The sequence below is a fragment of the Melanotaenia boesemani genome, chromosome 23 (genome assembly GCF_017639745.1).
Source record: "Melanotaenia boesemani isolate fMelBoe1 chromosome 23, fMelBoe1.pri, whole genome shotgun sequence".
NCBI classification, from domain to species: Eukaryota; Metazoa; Chordata; class Actinopteri; order Atheriniformes; family Melanotaeniidae; genus Melanotaenia; species Melanotaenia boesemani.
The window spans coordinates 10,898,838-10,916,688 of NC_055704.1; the positions used below are offsets into that span (position 1 = coordinate 10,898,838).

At 38.4% G+C, this 17,851-nt stretch overlaps 1 protein-coding gene across 2 annotated transcripts in view; it reads right to left on the reverse strand.

Annotated features, from left to right (window-relative positions):
• mpped1 (metallophosphoesterase domain containing 1) overlaps positions 1–17,851 on the reverse strand; it is a 77,623-nt gene that overhangs the window by 47,745 nt on the left and 12,027 nt on the right. For both annotated transcript variants that reach the window (XM_041978036.1, XM_041978035.1), the window contains exon 3: positions 13,921–14,102. In XM_041978036.1, coding sequence (XP_041833970.1) covers positions 13,921–14,102 — 182 coding nt within the window. The remainder of the gene's footprint in view (positions 1–13,920; positions 14,103–17,851) is intronic.

Consider the following 17,851-nt stretch of genomic DNA (forward strand, 5'->3'; position numbering starts at 1 on the left):
GGAGAATGCAATCATCCAATCCACCAAGAGAATCAAAACAAGAGTAAATACTAACAGGAGAATATCGCAGGGGATTCTGGCACTTTTTGGTACTACACATGTTTAGCTATGATGCTCATTGTATACAGGCACCTTTAAGATCCGTGGAAATGTCTCTGATTGAAGGTTGCTTTCAGGAAAAAGCTAAACCTCTGAACTTTATTCTACCGCAACCTATAGTGCATGTACAATTTCCCCATTCATGTAGTGAATATCAATACATTGGATGTGTTTTATATAGTCTGTTCTGTTCTCAGCTAACTGGCTCTCTTGCCATCAGACATTAATCTGAAGGTCAAATAAAAAAATCTATTCAACTATTAATTATTTTATATTCAGCTGATAAAAATGATATGCTTGTGCACATTTGTCTGTTTTCATCTCAAAGCTTATGTACAGAAAACAGTCAGATTATGACCAGACGGTCTAGCTTTAACATACGTTTGTGTGTGCATAAAACATGCATAATTCAATGTGAAGCTTCAGTGTTTAAGTTTAAAGACAGACGAGCTAAAGACTCAGCTCGGATCAGTCATAAACACCATGTGTTTGTTTGTGTGAGTCAAATGCAGTGAGGGAAAACTGAATGAGAGAGTAGAAAGAAATATGTCACATAAAAGAGAAAAGAAGAAAAGGATAGGTGCAACAAGGTAAAGGAAGAAAAGAAGGAAGAATTCTGTCTTCCCACCTCAGATTAAACTTAATGCTTCCTCGTTTCATTTAATTCACCACCCACACAGTGCTACAATTTATCACACACACACACAAATATGTACACACGTAATCATACAAGCAGACGCAAAACAAAGACAGCCAGCAATTATGAGACAGCGTACACAAACACCACCTACTGAGCCATGCATTGAAAACACACATTTTATCTGAGTACACCAGCACCTCCTAACACCTCACAATGTCCTTACCAAACATAATATGTTTTACACACACACACATGCACACATGTCCACACACAGTCACATAAAAGCAAGGACAAAGATATATACAGTGCATCATCAAGCATCCTCGTAGGTGGGCCGTCTCCTCTCTTTCTGTCTCCCTCTCTTTCATCCTGTCTGCTCCACTTCCTCATTCAGTGTGACGACGTCGCCTCCAGGATATTGCGGCTGAAGATTAAGCTGCAACTTTCAGAACAAGCAGCGTGGGCTTCTGATGAATCAAAGTACATGGCCACATGCCATACGTCTCAGGTCAGCCATTTGTGTTAAACTACAAGACTTGTGCACTGTTCTGCAGAACTTTGCAGCCTTATTTACTTATCAGTTCCACACAAAAAATAACTTGTTGGAATAACATTTCTTTGTATTTGCCAGCATTAAGTAGTTTGGTTGTTTGGATTTAATACATGTGGATGAGGTTGACATATTGTGTTATAACTCCTTCATATTATTTACTTCACAAGTTAATCTCACACAGGAAAACTATATTGGATCAACTTATCTAATAGTGTTGCATGAACCAATGTAAAATTCCTTAAAATCAACCCATTAAAATGAAATAAGACACACACACACACAAACAATTTAAATGTGCACTAGTTTAAACGTGTGTAAAACACAAATTTGATCAGATTGCATGTCATCCAATCATTTTGGATTCCAACTCACATTTTTCATTTGCCCTTCGTCGTCTCCCCAATGATCTTTTTGTAGAATTTTGCTGAAATTGCCTTCAAGATTTTTGCTTAACAGACAATTTTATGAGCTTTTCATCAAGTAAATATTGAGACGCTAAACTCTATATCATGTGATTTAATTACATGTCATTAGAACAGAAATACAAAATGAAAGTTATATATATATATATATATATATATATATATATATATAGTTTTGAGGGTGGAGTTGAGGTTCAAAGCTGAAATGTTTACTCTGTTAAAAATCCATTGTTTTAGTTCTTTCATTTCCAAGTTTATCCCAATTAAGGGTCGAGAGTGAGACTGGAGCCTATCCCAGCAATTAGCATGCGAGATGCAGGGTGCTCCCTGGACATGTTGCCAGTCCATCACCGGGCCAACAAAGAGAGACTAACAACCACTCACACATATTCCTAGGGAGAATTTAGAGTGACCAATCAACTTAAAATGCATGTTTTTGGACTGTGGGAGAAAGCTGGAGAACCTGAAGACAATCCACACATACATGGGGAGAACATGCAGACTTTAACAAAGAAAGGCCTTGGCATATCAAACATTTAATCAATTTAATCATTTTATCAAACACTAATGTATGAACCCCTTCATAAATTTCCTCTATAACTATAATACTCATACTGCAAAAAATCCCCTTTCAATGAAATACATCTGCCAAAGTTGAAAGAAAGATCATAAGCTAAAAATGCTCTACTGTAATGTTTAAGCTAAATATTCCTGCAGAAAACTGTTTTCCTGAAAATTCAAAATAGCCACATTTTTACTGAAATGTACAAATTAGTGTTTGATTCCAAATCAGAAATAATGTTGATGGGAGGGTCCAGTTTTGCTGGTGATGTTTTAAAACTGTGTTGATGTACTAACACAGAAACAGTCAGTTCTATTTAATAATGACTAAAGCAGTCTACTGGGAGCAACTTAAATCAGCACAGTCACAAATAATCAGATCTGTTGGTAATCAGCAGTTTGTACTTCATCAACGAGCAAGACGCAGCTTATTTCTTGTTTAATGCCAGAAGATGGAAGAAATAATTGTTACTAAAGTGTGTTTGATCTCTGATAGTAACCCCTGCCCTTCCTTTCTGTAGGCTGGATGTTAAATATTATTAAATATTTGTTTGGGTTTGAGCATTCCATTAGTAATAGGCTAAAGTCATTAAAGCAGTTTCCTGGTTATGTTGTGGCACTAACTTGAATATAAATTCTACAACACTCTTCCTCCCCCACATCACAGATCACAAACAAAAGCTACAAATCCACAAACAGACATGAAACGACAGCATGCCCAACAAATGACCACATTCTTATTAACATTAACCCGTGTAACTTACATGTCCATGCAAGACCTCCAGGTCGTTTCCCTGAGTCGTAACACACACAAATTATTTCTTTTTCTGCTGTCAAAGCAAACAAAAGAACAAGAACACACTAAAATCCCAGAGACTGGCACCACGCATCAGTACAACAAACAAAAGAAAAACAAAAAAAAAACAAAAAAGCAAAAGAAAAACACTTCAGACCAGGCCAGCACACATCAACCACATCCAACACCAAAGCTAGACAGAAACTTTGGTTACAACAAACAGTACAAAACCCAAAAAAGGCATCAGACTGTCCACCTGAACCCGATTACACCCCACCATGAATGAACCAAAACGGAGCCTCTATTTGGGCTCATGGGTTTTGACAAAAATAAGAAAGGATGCCAAAAGGCCCATTAAAATGATTTATTTTAGCAAAACCAATCATAAGTTGCAGGGTGTGGATGGTCAGTAAAATCAGTGACATCAGTGAGCGTGATGTGGAAGTCATTTTAATGCATATGGTAATCAGTCATATTTACTCATATAATAATCACACGTGCAATCATTGTTTTTATTCACATAATACATTTATTCATTTATTACCTTCAATTACATGGGAAAAGTTGAGACTGGTGGGCACCTGCTAGATAGATGTTGTTTAGAAATACTAGCCTGTTTGGGTGAGACGGTAAGAGAGTGGTGCCTTCTAGTCGCCCTTCTTCTTTTATCAGTTTAGAGACTGGCCTTCAGCTAGAGTTGGGTTGAATAAAACTTTTCTTTGATGCAGCAAGTTAGAGTTCTCTGCTGGCTTTTGGAGTCAGGACGACAGCTCTCAACTTGCAAGTAATGCCTGTATTTTATACTTCTCCTGTAATAAACTTTTAATTACTCATTCCAGACTCTTGGTTATTTTTCTACAACAAATGGTGTTGTCGGTAGGATTAAGAACTGTCCACCGGTAGTCATCACGCCGCTGTCGGATTTCAGACCGTGTCAAAAACAATACCTTCAAAGTTCTATATAAGGAAAATACACATTATGAAAATGTAATTGAAGGTAATAAATGAAAAAATTTATTATATGAATAAAAACAATGATTACACGTGTGATTATTATATGAGTAAATATGACTGATTATCATATGCACTGAAATTATTTCCATAGTGGCAAACACCAGTAAGGTGTTTAACAAATCCTAAACCCAACAAAAACTAAAATAAACAAAGTCCTAGTGGAAAAGAGCCGAGCTGTCTGGAATACTGGAGCTTATATATCCTAAACTCTCAGGCTCTGGGTGCTCTAAATCTGGGTGGATGATGCAATTAGCCAATCATAGCAATTCCTGCAACATCGCACAAAAAACAGACACCATTACCACACAACACACATAACCGGGCCGTCACACTAGTAAAAACGGCTTAAACCAATGAGCCATATGTGAGTCGAGGGGACAGTCTCACTCAAAATTATTTCTAGTGAAGTTATTAAAACTATGCTGGATTAGCTGTTAGCGAAAGTCTTTCCATTACACAAACAAGTTTACAGAGAACCATCATTGGATGACTCACACTTAGAGAAAATGGGAGTATGCTGTAGTTTTTTCTTTCCAAAGATTTTCAATTACATTTAAGAGTTTTTTAGTTTTTTCTTTTGTTTTGATCTACTTCATCAAACTTGGTCATCAACAGACAAAAGTAATATGCAGTAATTTCTCTGCATTATAATAGAATGTGTCTTCTGATGTTAATTCCCTAGAAATAATGACACACAGCTGTGCTTTGAGCAAACTCATATGTTTTCATTAGGAAGTCTACAGACTCTGTTGCAGCACTAGTGGTTAAGTGTCCTAAGTTTGATGCCTGCAGATGTAAACAATCTGATTTACATCTGACTCCCCTCTGCTCTTTTGTTCCAGCCTCCAGCAGCTTGGCTTTGGTTTGTTTGCTGTCTGCTTCAGCTAGAAAGAGAAGGTAAAAGCTGCATTTAGCAGCAGTTTGCATACAAGAAATCACTAGCACTGGTGCTGACCCAGAAAACAAACTGACAGACAACAAAAAAAAAAAAAGGAGACCAGAAATAATGAGAAGGAAATCCATCACAATATCCACAAAGGCCTCACTGTCTAGGAAATGTTAAAGAAAAAAATATAATAGGGAATTAGTTTTAGAGGGAAAAAGTGGATATTTCTAAGACCATTTCACAGCCCGTTGCATCTTTTCCCTCTCCTGCACATACACGTGCAAGCAGTGCAGTCTTTTAAGTGTGCAAATAGAAGATACGAAAGTAGTGAGGGACAGATGGGAAATGCTTTCTTAAATTTACAGTCACTTGAAATTCTGCCGAGTTTGCCAGCATTAAAAACAATAAAGGAAGTGTCAAACCTCCTCGTTATGCTCTCCTCCAGCACCGCTCACTGCTGTGTAAACACAAGTGAAGGGGGTAGGGTGAGGGGGGACTAAACAAAAAGGAAGCAAATGAGAGGTGTAGAGGAGGAGAGAAAATAGGAATGAAGACTAAATTTGGCTTGGGAAGGTAAGAACAAAGGAATGAAAGAGGGAATGGCAAAAGAGAAAGCAAGTGTGAGAGGGCGGAGAGAAAAAGAGCTGTAAAAAGACAGCAGTCATGAAAGTTTAATGCCCTCGGTGTTACAGAGCTAAGGAGCAATCTGGGAAAAGAATGAGGGAAGCTGAAGAGGTAACGAGGAGGTTCAGAGAAGAGCAGAAGGAGTGGAAGAGTGTAAAACCAGATGGGGGATAAAGATGGAATAAAAAATAAATAAATGCCTACATGGCAATCGCGTCATGGGTGTCACTCATCTATTATTCAGCTGTAAAGGGGTGCAGAGTACAGGCGGTGCTAAATAAAAAGATAAAACACACATCCTGAACACTGTAGACCTTACTAATTTTATTCAGAGGAAGGTTCTTTGTTGCCATGTGTGGCTGGGTTTCACTCATGACTTTTGAAAGCTTAAATACCTCTGGTGAATGTAGTGGGACGCAAACAACCTAAAATGTGTAAAGTGTAAGGAAGATGTGATGTCACACTGTTTTGATGCAAGTTTACAACTTAAAAACTTTTAAAAAGTTGAGCTATGTGATGGAATAGATCAGGGATCACCAACTCTGGTCCTTGAGGGCCAGCGTCCTGCAGGTATTGGATGTTTCCCCTGCAGCCACATACCCAATTCAAATAACTGCGTCATTAACAGCAGACTTTCTGCATATTGCAAAAACATGGCTTCTAAATAGAAAAAAAAGAAAATGCTACACTGGCCTGCCTGCAGCCCAGTCTTGCTAACCACTGGGAAAAAGTTGTTATGAAGAAAAATAATTATCAAACAAAAATATAACAAAATTGGCAAGACATAGTCAGCGGAGCTGGAATCCACTTTTTGGAAACAAGCTGCTTGCTTGATATTTGGAGTTTGGAATTTTGGACTACAGTATTTTAATCTAAATAAATAATGACACATGCAGCCCAACCCAAATAAGTCAGCAGAGTAATCATAGTGACTTGTACTCGTTCTGGTTCCAAATAATTTAATTAAAGAATGGCAGAGAACCTCTACCCCATCATCCCATCATCAGTTGCCTTGGGTATGTCTCCACTTGTTTAATTGCTGTCATCAAAGCTCAACAATGCTTCTTTGCACAAAAATGAATCTCAGATGGCTTCAAATAGCATTTTCTGAAAATGAATAATAATATAAAATAATAAAAGAGGAAATATTTTTAAGTGTATCTTTAATAAATTATTTAAACGAAGAAATTCACAATTTAAGGGAAAAGGACAGAAACAGCAAATAGTGGGGCAGTTATGTGATCTGTTTCGCAGTAATCTGTCTGCTCTGTGTAACATGATGACTAAAGACTGAGAGAAAGGGAATGAGTGGAAAAACAGTCTTTAAGAATTAAAGTTGTGCTTGTCTTGACCATGTGATGACTCTACAGCACAACAAGCTCTATATTTACAACACTGTGCAGAAGACTTGAACCAACATGCACTTTTAAAAATATATTCTTTTTATTTTGTGTCTTTGAAGTCAGACGTGTGAAGTCAAATGTTTAAATTGATCTTGGGCAATAGTTCTCCAGCCTTTTTGAAGATGTTTAAAATTATTGGCTGCTTTTTTCCCACTCATTTTCAAACCAGTTTTTGTCTGAAAAAGGGCAGACCCAGGACCAGTGGGAGGGATTACATATCCCTTCTAGCCTGGGAGTTTTGCTAGGGAGAGAAATGTTTGGATCTCCATCTTGATCCTGTTGCCTCCACGACTCAACCACATACTATCTGTGACAGAAAATGTATGTATGTATGGATGGATGGACAATTTCCATTTGCCGACCATAAATTGCTTACCAATGCAGAGGGATGCAGAGGAACATACACTGTACAAGAAGAGAAAAAAGACTGGTCTCACTTGAGTCATGACTATCATTTAGTTTCTTTTCTCCTTGTGATTGTAAAATGAATCATTCTAAAGAAATTAGGATGGGAAATATGAGTGTATGGCATGTTAAGTTAGCTTTTAAAGTTTCTGTCATTGTCTCAGTGCTGCTATGTTAAACAACCAATCAGAGAGCTGTCTCGTTGCCAGGCAGTTCAACAAGTTGAGTCATTCAAAAACAAAAAGTTGAGAGATTCAGGCAATGGCTATCCGGCATGCACAAAAATTCCAAGAGAAATGATCAGCAATGCTCCAGCGTGGTGGAAGTTGGTGTTTAAAGGCTCATTAAGCCACCTAACACTGAGCTATGAATCATTCAAACAAATTTAAGCACCTAACTCAAAGGAGGAATCCCTGTAGTTTCTGCATATAAAAGAGCTCAGACATCAACATCATTGAAGCAGTTTGGGGTCATCTTGACAGAAGGAACAAAAGGCAATCACCCGACAAAAATCTTTGAAAATTCCTTGAAAATACGAACTATTAAGGAACTTTTCCTTAAGAAAACTTATAGAAATTACAACAAAGCTTGTCTAGAGGGCCCAGACTATTATGAATAAAGTGTTCCTACTAATTCCTACTTGTTAGAATTGTATAAACTGTTATTACTTTTTGATCCTATTTACATTAACTTTAGCACATTTTTCAATAAATGGCTGTACCAATGTTTTCCTGACAACATAAAAAATTTTCACAGGACTGTGAAACAATACTCGCTACAAAATATTTCCACTTTCTTCTCCCAGTTAAAGTTATTATGCAGCATAAAAGAAGATGTCATTTAGGTACAGCGAGGGCAGTAAATTCAAACAAACATGCAAATACAAGGGTGAGCGATGCCTTGGCTTAAAAATCCACAAGGAAGGTTGTTGCAGTGTGCGTGTTTGCAGGCATGAGTGGGTACTGAAAGACTGATCAAAGAGGCCAATATTGGAGACAATTGGACTGAAGTGTTGCAACTCATGAGCTCAAGGTCTGTTTTTTATCCTCAGTAACCTTTTTTGTTTTTGTTTTAATCCTCTTCTTCTTTACCCTCACCGACACTTTTCAGCTCCTGGTAATCTGCAGCTTACTTCTGCCTAAACTGTCACTTTTTAACGTTGCTTTTGGTGCAGGTTCCTGACCATGCTCATTCATCAAACGGGAAATACAGACATTTGGAGATATGGTCGATTTTTAAATTGTTCAAATTATGTAAAGAGTTAAAAATGATCAATTGTTCAACAGTTCCCCAAATGTTTTCAAATAAGGGAGGATAAATCCAGTCTAAGAGGAACATAGATGTGTAAAAAACAGCTGTGAGAACAAACGCTAAACTTCACTGTATCTCTACAAGAGAGGTTCAATAATACAAAAGCTGTGGTGAGGACGTGAAAACATGTCAAATAATAAGTCAATTTAAATAAATGATAACAAAATTATATAATTAAGAGATATGAAATAATCAGTGAGGCTTATTGAAAATAATTTTTATTGTAAATAATGATGAATTATGATGTGGTATTACTATTAGTGTGTATTTTGGTTTGTTATGTGCAAAAAAAGCCTGATAAAATAATGTAAAAGTGTCAGTATTTCAGTTATTGTGCACAAAAGACTGGGACTAGATAAGTATTTAACTTCATCCTATAACCTTTTTAACTTTGAAAGTTTAGATTTTTTTGTGTTAAATGTTCACTTTTTTTGTTTGAAATTTTAGTTTGAACAAAGGTATAAACAATAAATAAATAAAAAATGCTTCTTAGTGTTTAGAAAAATCCTGAATTTACTAAATTCAAGCCAAATTAGAATAAAGAGATTTGGGTTTATGTTTTGACAAGCAGCATGCTGAAACACAGCCAAACAAGCACTCTTTCCTCAAATAACTGGACCTGCACGGATTACTACGACAACAAAGCACAGAACCGTGGCATCGGTCTCAAGGGCTTTACGCTGAGTTTAACCATGTAATGCAGCCTAGCCTTCCTTTGGGGACAAAAAATAAAAAAATAGACTGATTCTGCATCATATACCTCTACCTTTCTTTTCCCTGCCATCCCTGCAACTACTCTCTATGCATGAATATCAGCGCCTACCATCTCACTCATCTACTCTTTTCCGTGCCCCCCCTCCATCTCTTCTCCCCCTCTCCTGCAACATTTGCCATCCGTAACAAAGCCTTGAGCAGCTGCCAGCAGCCCCCAAGAGCCGACTGACTTCCTGCTAAAAATAAAAGCTCAGAGAAGAATCGCAGAGAACAACCACAGAGTGAGAGGGAAAGGACTGGAGAGAATATGGAGGAGGAGAAAAAGGAAGAGGGAAAATCTGCACAAATTTTAGGATACCTATGATTAAATACATTCACTTGCATTTAATTTGGCTTATTTCCCCCCCAAAAAACATGGCTAGTGGGAATTTTGATTGGATGGCAACTTCAGGAATCTACCAGCTACAACTGCTATTGATTTAAAAAAGAAAAACAATTTAGAATCCTGGTGAAAACTGTTAAATTATGTCATTATCTGAAGAAAAGTTTCTTTTTTTGTAAAGATAAATCAATATGCAAAATGCAAACAGTGAGAAGGTCTGAAGCAGAGTTGGGTGAATTCTTATCTGCCCACAGGAGTCAGCGTCTGTGCTTTAAAGCAGACGTTTCCTAAACCCAATGCAGTAAACAGAATGTTGTGATCAATCAAACAAAGTGTGTTTTCTCACAACAGACTACAGAACCTGTGTTGAGATCAAGAATAAAAGGCTGGCTTATCATGAACTTGAGATAACAGAAAAGCTGACTCATGATCTCATGATAATGTTATGAAAGTAGATAACTGCAGACACCAACCTTTACCGAGTAATAAAAAAAAATAAAAAATGGGGAATCAATGTCATAATGGAGTTTAGAAGCACAAGGACGTAGCTACGAACTGCAAAAATCACATTTCAAAAGTAGAAATTCCATCTGCAGAGTAAAATCAGTGGATTATGTTGTTGTGACTGTTTCACACTTTGTGGTTAAAATAGGTTGGACACTAATACCTGACCAAGACTCAGTTTATACAGAGACTCTTCCAAAATGAAGGCGCAGAAGCTGATCTCCCAACAAATCTGTTTTGCACACATGCACAGCAGGAGTTCCATTCTTTTTGGAATCAGATGGATTGTGTGACAAGGACGGGGAGCAGAAGGGAATGAAGGAAAAGAGAGAATAAGGAATAGCTGCATTATAAATATTTATATGAGCAGAGAGGGAGAGGATGATGGCTGAGTTGCAGGGGAGGAGAAACTAATAGGAAAGGAGAGGAGCAAAGGATGGAGAGAGGAGAGACCAACTTCAGAGGCAGCAGCAGGTGCGTTTGGCTCGGTTTATCTTTTGCCTTCCTGTCTCTCACATTGCTTCTCTCGCTGCTTGAGTGCAGGCTGGTGGATTAGCAACTGGCGCTCCCTGCAGCTCTCATGTGTGTGAATGAGGAAAGAGGGGAAGGACAACAAGTTCGTCCCTTATTCCCCCCCTCCCGCTTAGCTCCCCATGAGAAAAGAACACACAAAGGCCCGTACACTCGCTAACGGGCCTCTGCTGTTCCTGGAAAGGTTTGTGCTGCCGTTTTTGACAACAGTAACAATAATGATGAAGGTGATGATAGTAGAGTTACTCTGCTTGCTCACACTGTTGTGAATTCAAAAATCAATTTATTTCCTCTGTCAGTCAGTTTCGTACAAGGTCATTTCATTACAGTTGCTAACAGATATCTGAAATGGATGATAAGACTTTCACTTCCACCTTACTCCATAGAGATAAGATACTTTCAGTGAAGATGGAGCAAAAATTGAAAAAGAAAATGACTGAATTTTTGTAAAGTTCCCATATTTTTTCTTTGAGAAAAAGAAAAAGATTTGTTGGAAAAAAGTCAGTACAGACCTATTCCACATGTTTATCAGGCCTCAGATCACCTGGATTTTCCAGTTGTGATATAAAACTAATACTGTATGTATCTATATTTACATGTACCTATGTTTGGTGTTGTACTCCATATGGTCAGATTTAAAATGACAAGCTCTTTTGGTATATTTCTTAATGGCTAACTTGTGTTAGCTAGTCTAAAGCCAGCTGGAAAGGCAAGAAATATAACATCATAGATCAGCCATTGCTTCTTTATTTATGCTAGCTAATAAGCTGACATACTGACAGGCTTACAGTATCACTGCCTAGTATGATGGCTTTGTTGTCTGTCGAGGGCTAACATGCTAAAATGGCTCTTCATGCTTTAAGTTAAAAAGGAAACATGCATCATAAGTTATACAGAGAGCATCAGAAGCCTGATGAAGCAAAATACTGGGGGAAAATGCTTATTGTATTGGAGTATATTTTTTTTAGCACTGTTTGTACCGTAGCAACGTACAGTGAGATAGTTTAAGCTGCTGGGTGTCAATTATGTGCACAGTATAGTTAAGCAACAATTAGTTCTTTAATTGGACTGTCCTTTACTTGCATCCTGCCATGCATATATGCTTTTCCCAGTGTATATGCATGGCAGGACAATTGAGTAATTAAAAAATGGAGAAAAACGCCTTGATGCTGTTAACTGTGAAAAAACATCAAGAAACTGCTTCATCATACACATAAGTATAACCAATTTCACAGCACAGATCAAAACAAGCTTTATTTATAAAGCACTTTTCATACCAAAAACAGCACAAAGTGCTCTACATTAAAACTAGCAATTTTAAAAACACCCTCCTAATCATAGTCTCTCACAACACACAACATACAGTCACCACCCACCCCCATCCTTCTGTCTGTTCAACTACACATTACTACGGAAGTAAACATCTGGCCCAGAAACGGCTGTGAGGAAACAATATCTTAGGGATCTGTTCACACCAGCAGCCAGTCCACTCCAGACCACAGAGGCCACCACCACTGGAAACCACCCAGTTAAGGGCATGCAGAGGTCCACACCATAGCCATAGGGCTGCAGTGCAGGACCCACAGCCAAGCAGACATGGGTGAGCCCCACAGAAACAACCATGAGACCAAGCAGGCATAGCCCCTAGCATGAAGGATCCCCATGACTCTTAAGCAGTTTTGTCAGAAGATACTGCAGTTTAAAAATCAAGATTTTATTAGAGCAGAGAGGCATTAACTAATATGGTCTTGATGGGGTACTTTTTAGTCAGATTCTGATGTGTTGAGCCATTTGACAAAAGAAACAGAAAATATGTGAATAGGAGCTGCATTGTTCAGAATTAAGCTTAATATTCACTTGTACTTTGCTGCTGTTTCTACTAAGAAAGATGTAAAGCAGTTGAAATTTTGTGGTGTTTTTACATATTAATACCAAACATTTATTTTACAAAGTGTGGACAATTTGCTCAGGTTTTCAGGTTGCACATCATATATGGGAGGCTTTCTGCTGGACATGTGTTTTCTGGACAGAAACATGAGGAAGGTGGTGCAGTGGTGTAGCTGTCTAAACTGCACAGGAAGCAGCAGATGATGCAAAAATATCACGCTATGGAAATCACTGTGTTTTCTTAACACATTAAGAAAAGCAGATGAGGCTCCTTGTTGTGTTGATAATGATGCTGCATGTAACTCTACATATCCACAATAGTGGAAAGCAGCATACATACATGCCAGTAGAAAGGACAAAAAGCAGGAACATCAATGACTTAAACGTGTTATTTCTTTGCTTCGGTTTTTCTCCTGTCATTTCCAAATTGAAGGATGCCTGGAGTACTCAAACCATCCAGATTTGATACAAGGTGTTCATGATGAGGGAAATACAAACTAGCCTCATACCACAGCACTTCATCTCAAGCTAAGTTATCCATCTTTACCATCAATCACATCTAGCCCTCTTTTTCATCACTATATGTTTCCTGAAGCACAGAGTCAGAATTTAGTTTTACAATTTTCCCCTCTCTCCAGTGCACTGATAAAAAAAAACAAAAAAAACAAATCAAGTCACTCCGACATCACGCTCATCACACTGAACATCCAACTTTGTTCTCTTATAAAAGTTTTGTCATTGTGTGACATTGCACTTATGAGCTGAAGCCATCTCAGAAACTTTTCTGTTATGTTCAAGGAACTTCTCTAAGATTTAACAGACAGCAGCCACAAAGCATTCCTTTCATGACTGCCATGTTTAGATCATTAAAGAAGTCAAACTATAGGCAGACTGTGACATATTTTCTTTTTGCTTTGTGCATTACAAGATTGCTATTCACAACCTCTGTTGTGGGAATGCCCTTGGAAGATTAGAGTCAAACTTATAGATGGAGCAAACTGCTTTTAAATTGCATGGCATGCAGAAATTACTTGTGGAAACAGAAGATTGTGACATGCTCGTGTTTCAATTTTTTCTTTATAAAACTTTCAGCATAATGTGTGAGCACTGAGTCTAATGAAGTCTTCCAAGCATGTCTGAAAACTGGGCCTTTACCCAGTGAGGATACAGAGCCAAAACTGTACTGACCTAGCCAGTCGTTGAACTTCTTGACCTCTGAGGGTAGTCCCAGCTCAGTGAAGTCTCCAGCATGGATAAAGACGTCCCCGTACGGCATCTGGATGGCATCAGTACGGGAGTGAGTGTCTGAAATGCACACAAAGCGTGTATAACCAGGCGGCTTGGGGGTGTCGTGAGGCATTGGGTCCACCCTGAGAAGAGAAATAAAAAGAAAAAGAAAAAAAGTTGAGTAAGAGAGGAAATAAAAAGGGGGTCAGTGCAGCTGCTGTTGTACTAAAACAATACAAGAAAAGGACACGCAGCACCGTATGCAAAAATCTCTATGGTAAGAGGCTGACAATGAAAGAAGTTTGAATTAGCATCCAGCTGAAAATCATCCCCAAAGACTGAAGCAGCAGAGGAAACAAGAGACAAAAGAAGCAGGGACGAGAGGCCCCAATAAAAACATGGCACAGAGAGAGGCAGTGAAAGAAATGTGGAGGAATAGAAAAAAAAGAATAAAGCACAAAGACAGAAAAAGTAGAGTCCTGTGGGATTTTCAGCAAGCGCGCACATCCACGGCATCTCCAGGGGAAAGAGGAAAGATGGTGAATAACCATGGCCCACTTTAGTGAGCTTTCCTCCAGGTATGATTACACCAGCCTTAACATCTAAAAGACAGTTTCTGCATCTTTATATTGCTTTTTTTTTTCTGAAGTTCTGGAAGTTAGACTAAGATAGCTATCTCTATGTTTCAGTCATTTGCAAGGCACTACCACAAAGCTTGTATGAACAAGTAAATTTAACACAAACTTTGAAGACAAACTGTACTAGCTTTACTGAATGTTGTATTTCCAAGTAGCTGAGGAAAAAGTCATTTGGGGATGGTCTGTCATATCAAATCCATCCATTAATATTAGAAATTCAAAATGTCTATATAATGATAAATGTCTCAACACATCTCTCCTTGAAATAAGCAACAAACATTCTCATAAAACTGAAGTTACATCCACTGATTCTGTTTCCTTGACTTTACAGTAGTTGATCTGCATGGTCAAAAACTTTGGGTGGCATAGAGACAAGCAAGCAGGGGTTCCCACAGACTTTTTTTGGTGGATGTAACAAAGTTTAATCACATGGACCTACTTTGACCCAACGGGAAACATAGATGCGGAAAACACAAATTGGTCTTTGGCAAGTTTGCTTCAAGTGGAAGCTGAAGTAGATTTTTTATGTCCCTTTAACATTTGGTAGATCAAAATTTCCAGTGACTATAATAAAGTTTATTAAATATTTGTGGACATAAACGTACCTGAGCTATCTCTACCATTTGGTTTGGGTATTTAATGGCAAAAGTAATTGTTTGTTATCAAATTACTCTTTCATCTTACTATTGTTACTATACTTTTAGCTGTCATTTCAACCATTTGTTATTATCCAAAGTTAAAGAAAAAATGCAACAGAATACGTTTCTGTTGCATTTTAGTGTAAATTTTAAAGGGATATTAACCATCGCCAGCAGGGAACTCCATCCATGGTCCTTAAAGGCCACTGCCATCAATGCTTAGTTCAACTGACAAAAACTGCTGTCACTACTTTAAAGTTGGATGCTTCAGAGGTAAATCAGGTAAATCTGAGGTACAATAGCTTTTATTCAGATTCACTGGCTACTTTGTTATCTTATGCACCTGTTAAATTGCTTGTTAACGCAAATATCTAATCAGCCAATCACATGGGAGCACCTTAGTGCATTTAGTCATGTAGACATGGCTAAGGTATCTTGCTGAAGTTCAAACTGACCTTCAGAATAATGAAGAAAGGTAATTTAAGTGACTTTGAATGTGGCATAGTTGTTGGTGCCAGACGGGCTGGTATGAGTAATAAATTGGTGATCTACTGGGATTTTCACAGACAAGCATCTCTGGGGTTTACAGAGATCTTCTGAAAAAGAGGAAATATCCAGTGAGCAGCAGTTGTGTGGACCAAAATGTCTTGTTAATGTCAGAGGTCAGAGGAGGGCAGGCAGGTTGGAAATGATAGAAAGGCAAAAGTAACTTAAATAACCTCTGATTATAACCACGGTATGCAGGACACTTTCTTTAAATGACACGTCCAATCTTGAAACAGATGGGCTACAGCAGCAGAAAACCACACTGGGTACCTCCTGTCAGCTAAGAACTGGAAACTGAGGCTACAATTCCTACAGACTCACCAACACTGGACAATAGAAAATGGAGAAACGTTGCTGGTCTGATGAGTCTCCATTTCAGCTGCAACATTCAGATGGTAGGCAGAATTAGGAGGAAACATAATGAAAACATGGATCCATCCTGCCTTGTGTCAACGGTTCAGGCTGCTGATGGTGTAATGGTGTGGGAGATATTTTCTTGACACACTTTGGCCCCCTTAATACCACCATGGCATGGTTTAACCACCAAAGCCTACCCGAGTATTTGTGCTAACCATGTCCATCCCTTTATGACCAGTGATGTAGTCTACGTGATACGCAGGTATACGTCGTATACCCTCTGAAAAGGTCACAAATTTCCGTATAACCACTAAGAAATGCTCAAAGATGCGTATTAACATGTTTCGTGACATAACTTCCACTTTCCCGGTCATAAATTAGCCACGAAGCCGGCCCGTTTAGACCACGAGGAATTCCGTCAAAAGTGACGTTGAGCCGCCGCACAGAGAGAAAGCAGCTTGGCCGTCTGTCCTGATCCTGAGCTGCGTTTCTTAACAGCAACCGCGAATTAAAAAGTGGTGGATAAGAGGAAGAAGATGATGCAGCAGCAGCAGCAGAAAAAGAAGAGGAAGAAGATTTTTTGGGCGGTACGAGTAGTTAGTGGAGAGGGAATGCAGAGAAAAAACATAAAAAGAAAACAAAGTCAAATCACACTATTTCAGTGTGTCAGTGAGCGTGTTGCTACTGGTTCTGTTTCCACTGTTACACACTACAGTTACACAGTTACGGGCGGGGAGGAGAGCCTGACACTGTCGTCCAACCGGGGCTGCGTTTCAGAAAGCGGGTTTAGTGAAAACTCAGAGTTGTTCAACCCAGAGTTGTGCTTTAAACTCAGTTTGTTTAACCCGCTTTCTGAAAAGGGGCCCCGGTGAGTGGAATTCGTGTGTTAAACAGCAGGTGATTGGCATATTAAATTATATAAAACTAGCTAACTAAAGTGGTGGTTTCATACTGCTGTTCCCCCTCTCTCTCTCTCTCTCTCTCTCTCTCTCTCTCTCTCTCTCTCTTTTTCTGTGTGTGTGTGTGTGTGCGCGTGCTTGTAGAAGAGACGTCGACCTGGCCGGTCTTGTGGAGTGAGAGTCAGGTAGGGGAATTTAAAAACAGGCATCTTTGGTTAGAGTGGAGAAACGGAAAGTTAGATAAATGTTGGACATTTAAAGCTTGTAGAAACTATTTAAATGTACAAAGTTAATGCTATTTTAGCATCTTATGGTTAAATAAAAATGAAGACAATTCATAGTCATCTTAAATGTCCGTTAATTAGGACACCTTGTACACCATCAAATAAATAACTTAACGTGTGTTATGTGTAGTTGTCTCATTATTCAAGCTATTCCAAGAGTGGAATGTTTACCGCTATATTTGTTCATGAATTTTTATTTATTGAAAATGGATTTGTCTTGTTCTGTCAGTGGCTGTTCAGTGGTTAATTAAAGTGCAGCTGTTAATCAATTCACATCAAACTTAATTTATAAAGCGTGTTTCTTGCCAAAGGCAACACAAAGTGCTTTACATGATGAAAAAATGTATGCATATTAAAGTAAAACAAGCCTTCACACACTATATGACATAGCAATTTACAAACACTCATATTGTCTCTCACAGTCACACAGACATCCACATACACAAACAGAGCTGTCCCCCCTCCCTCCATTATACACAAACATGAACTCCACAGTTTCTATTTCTTAGTACAAAAATAATAAAAGTAAT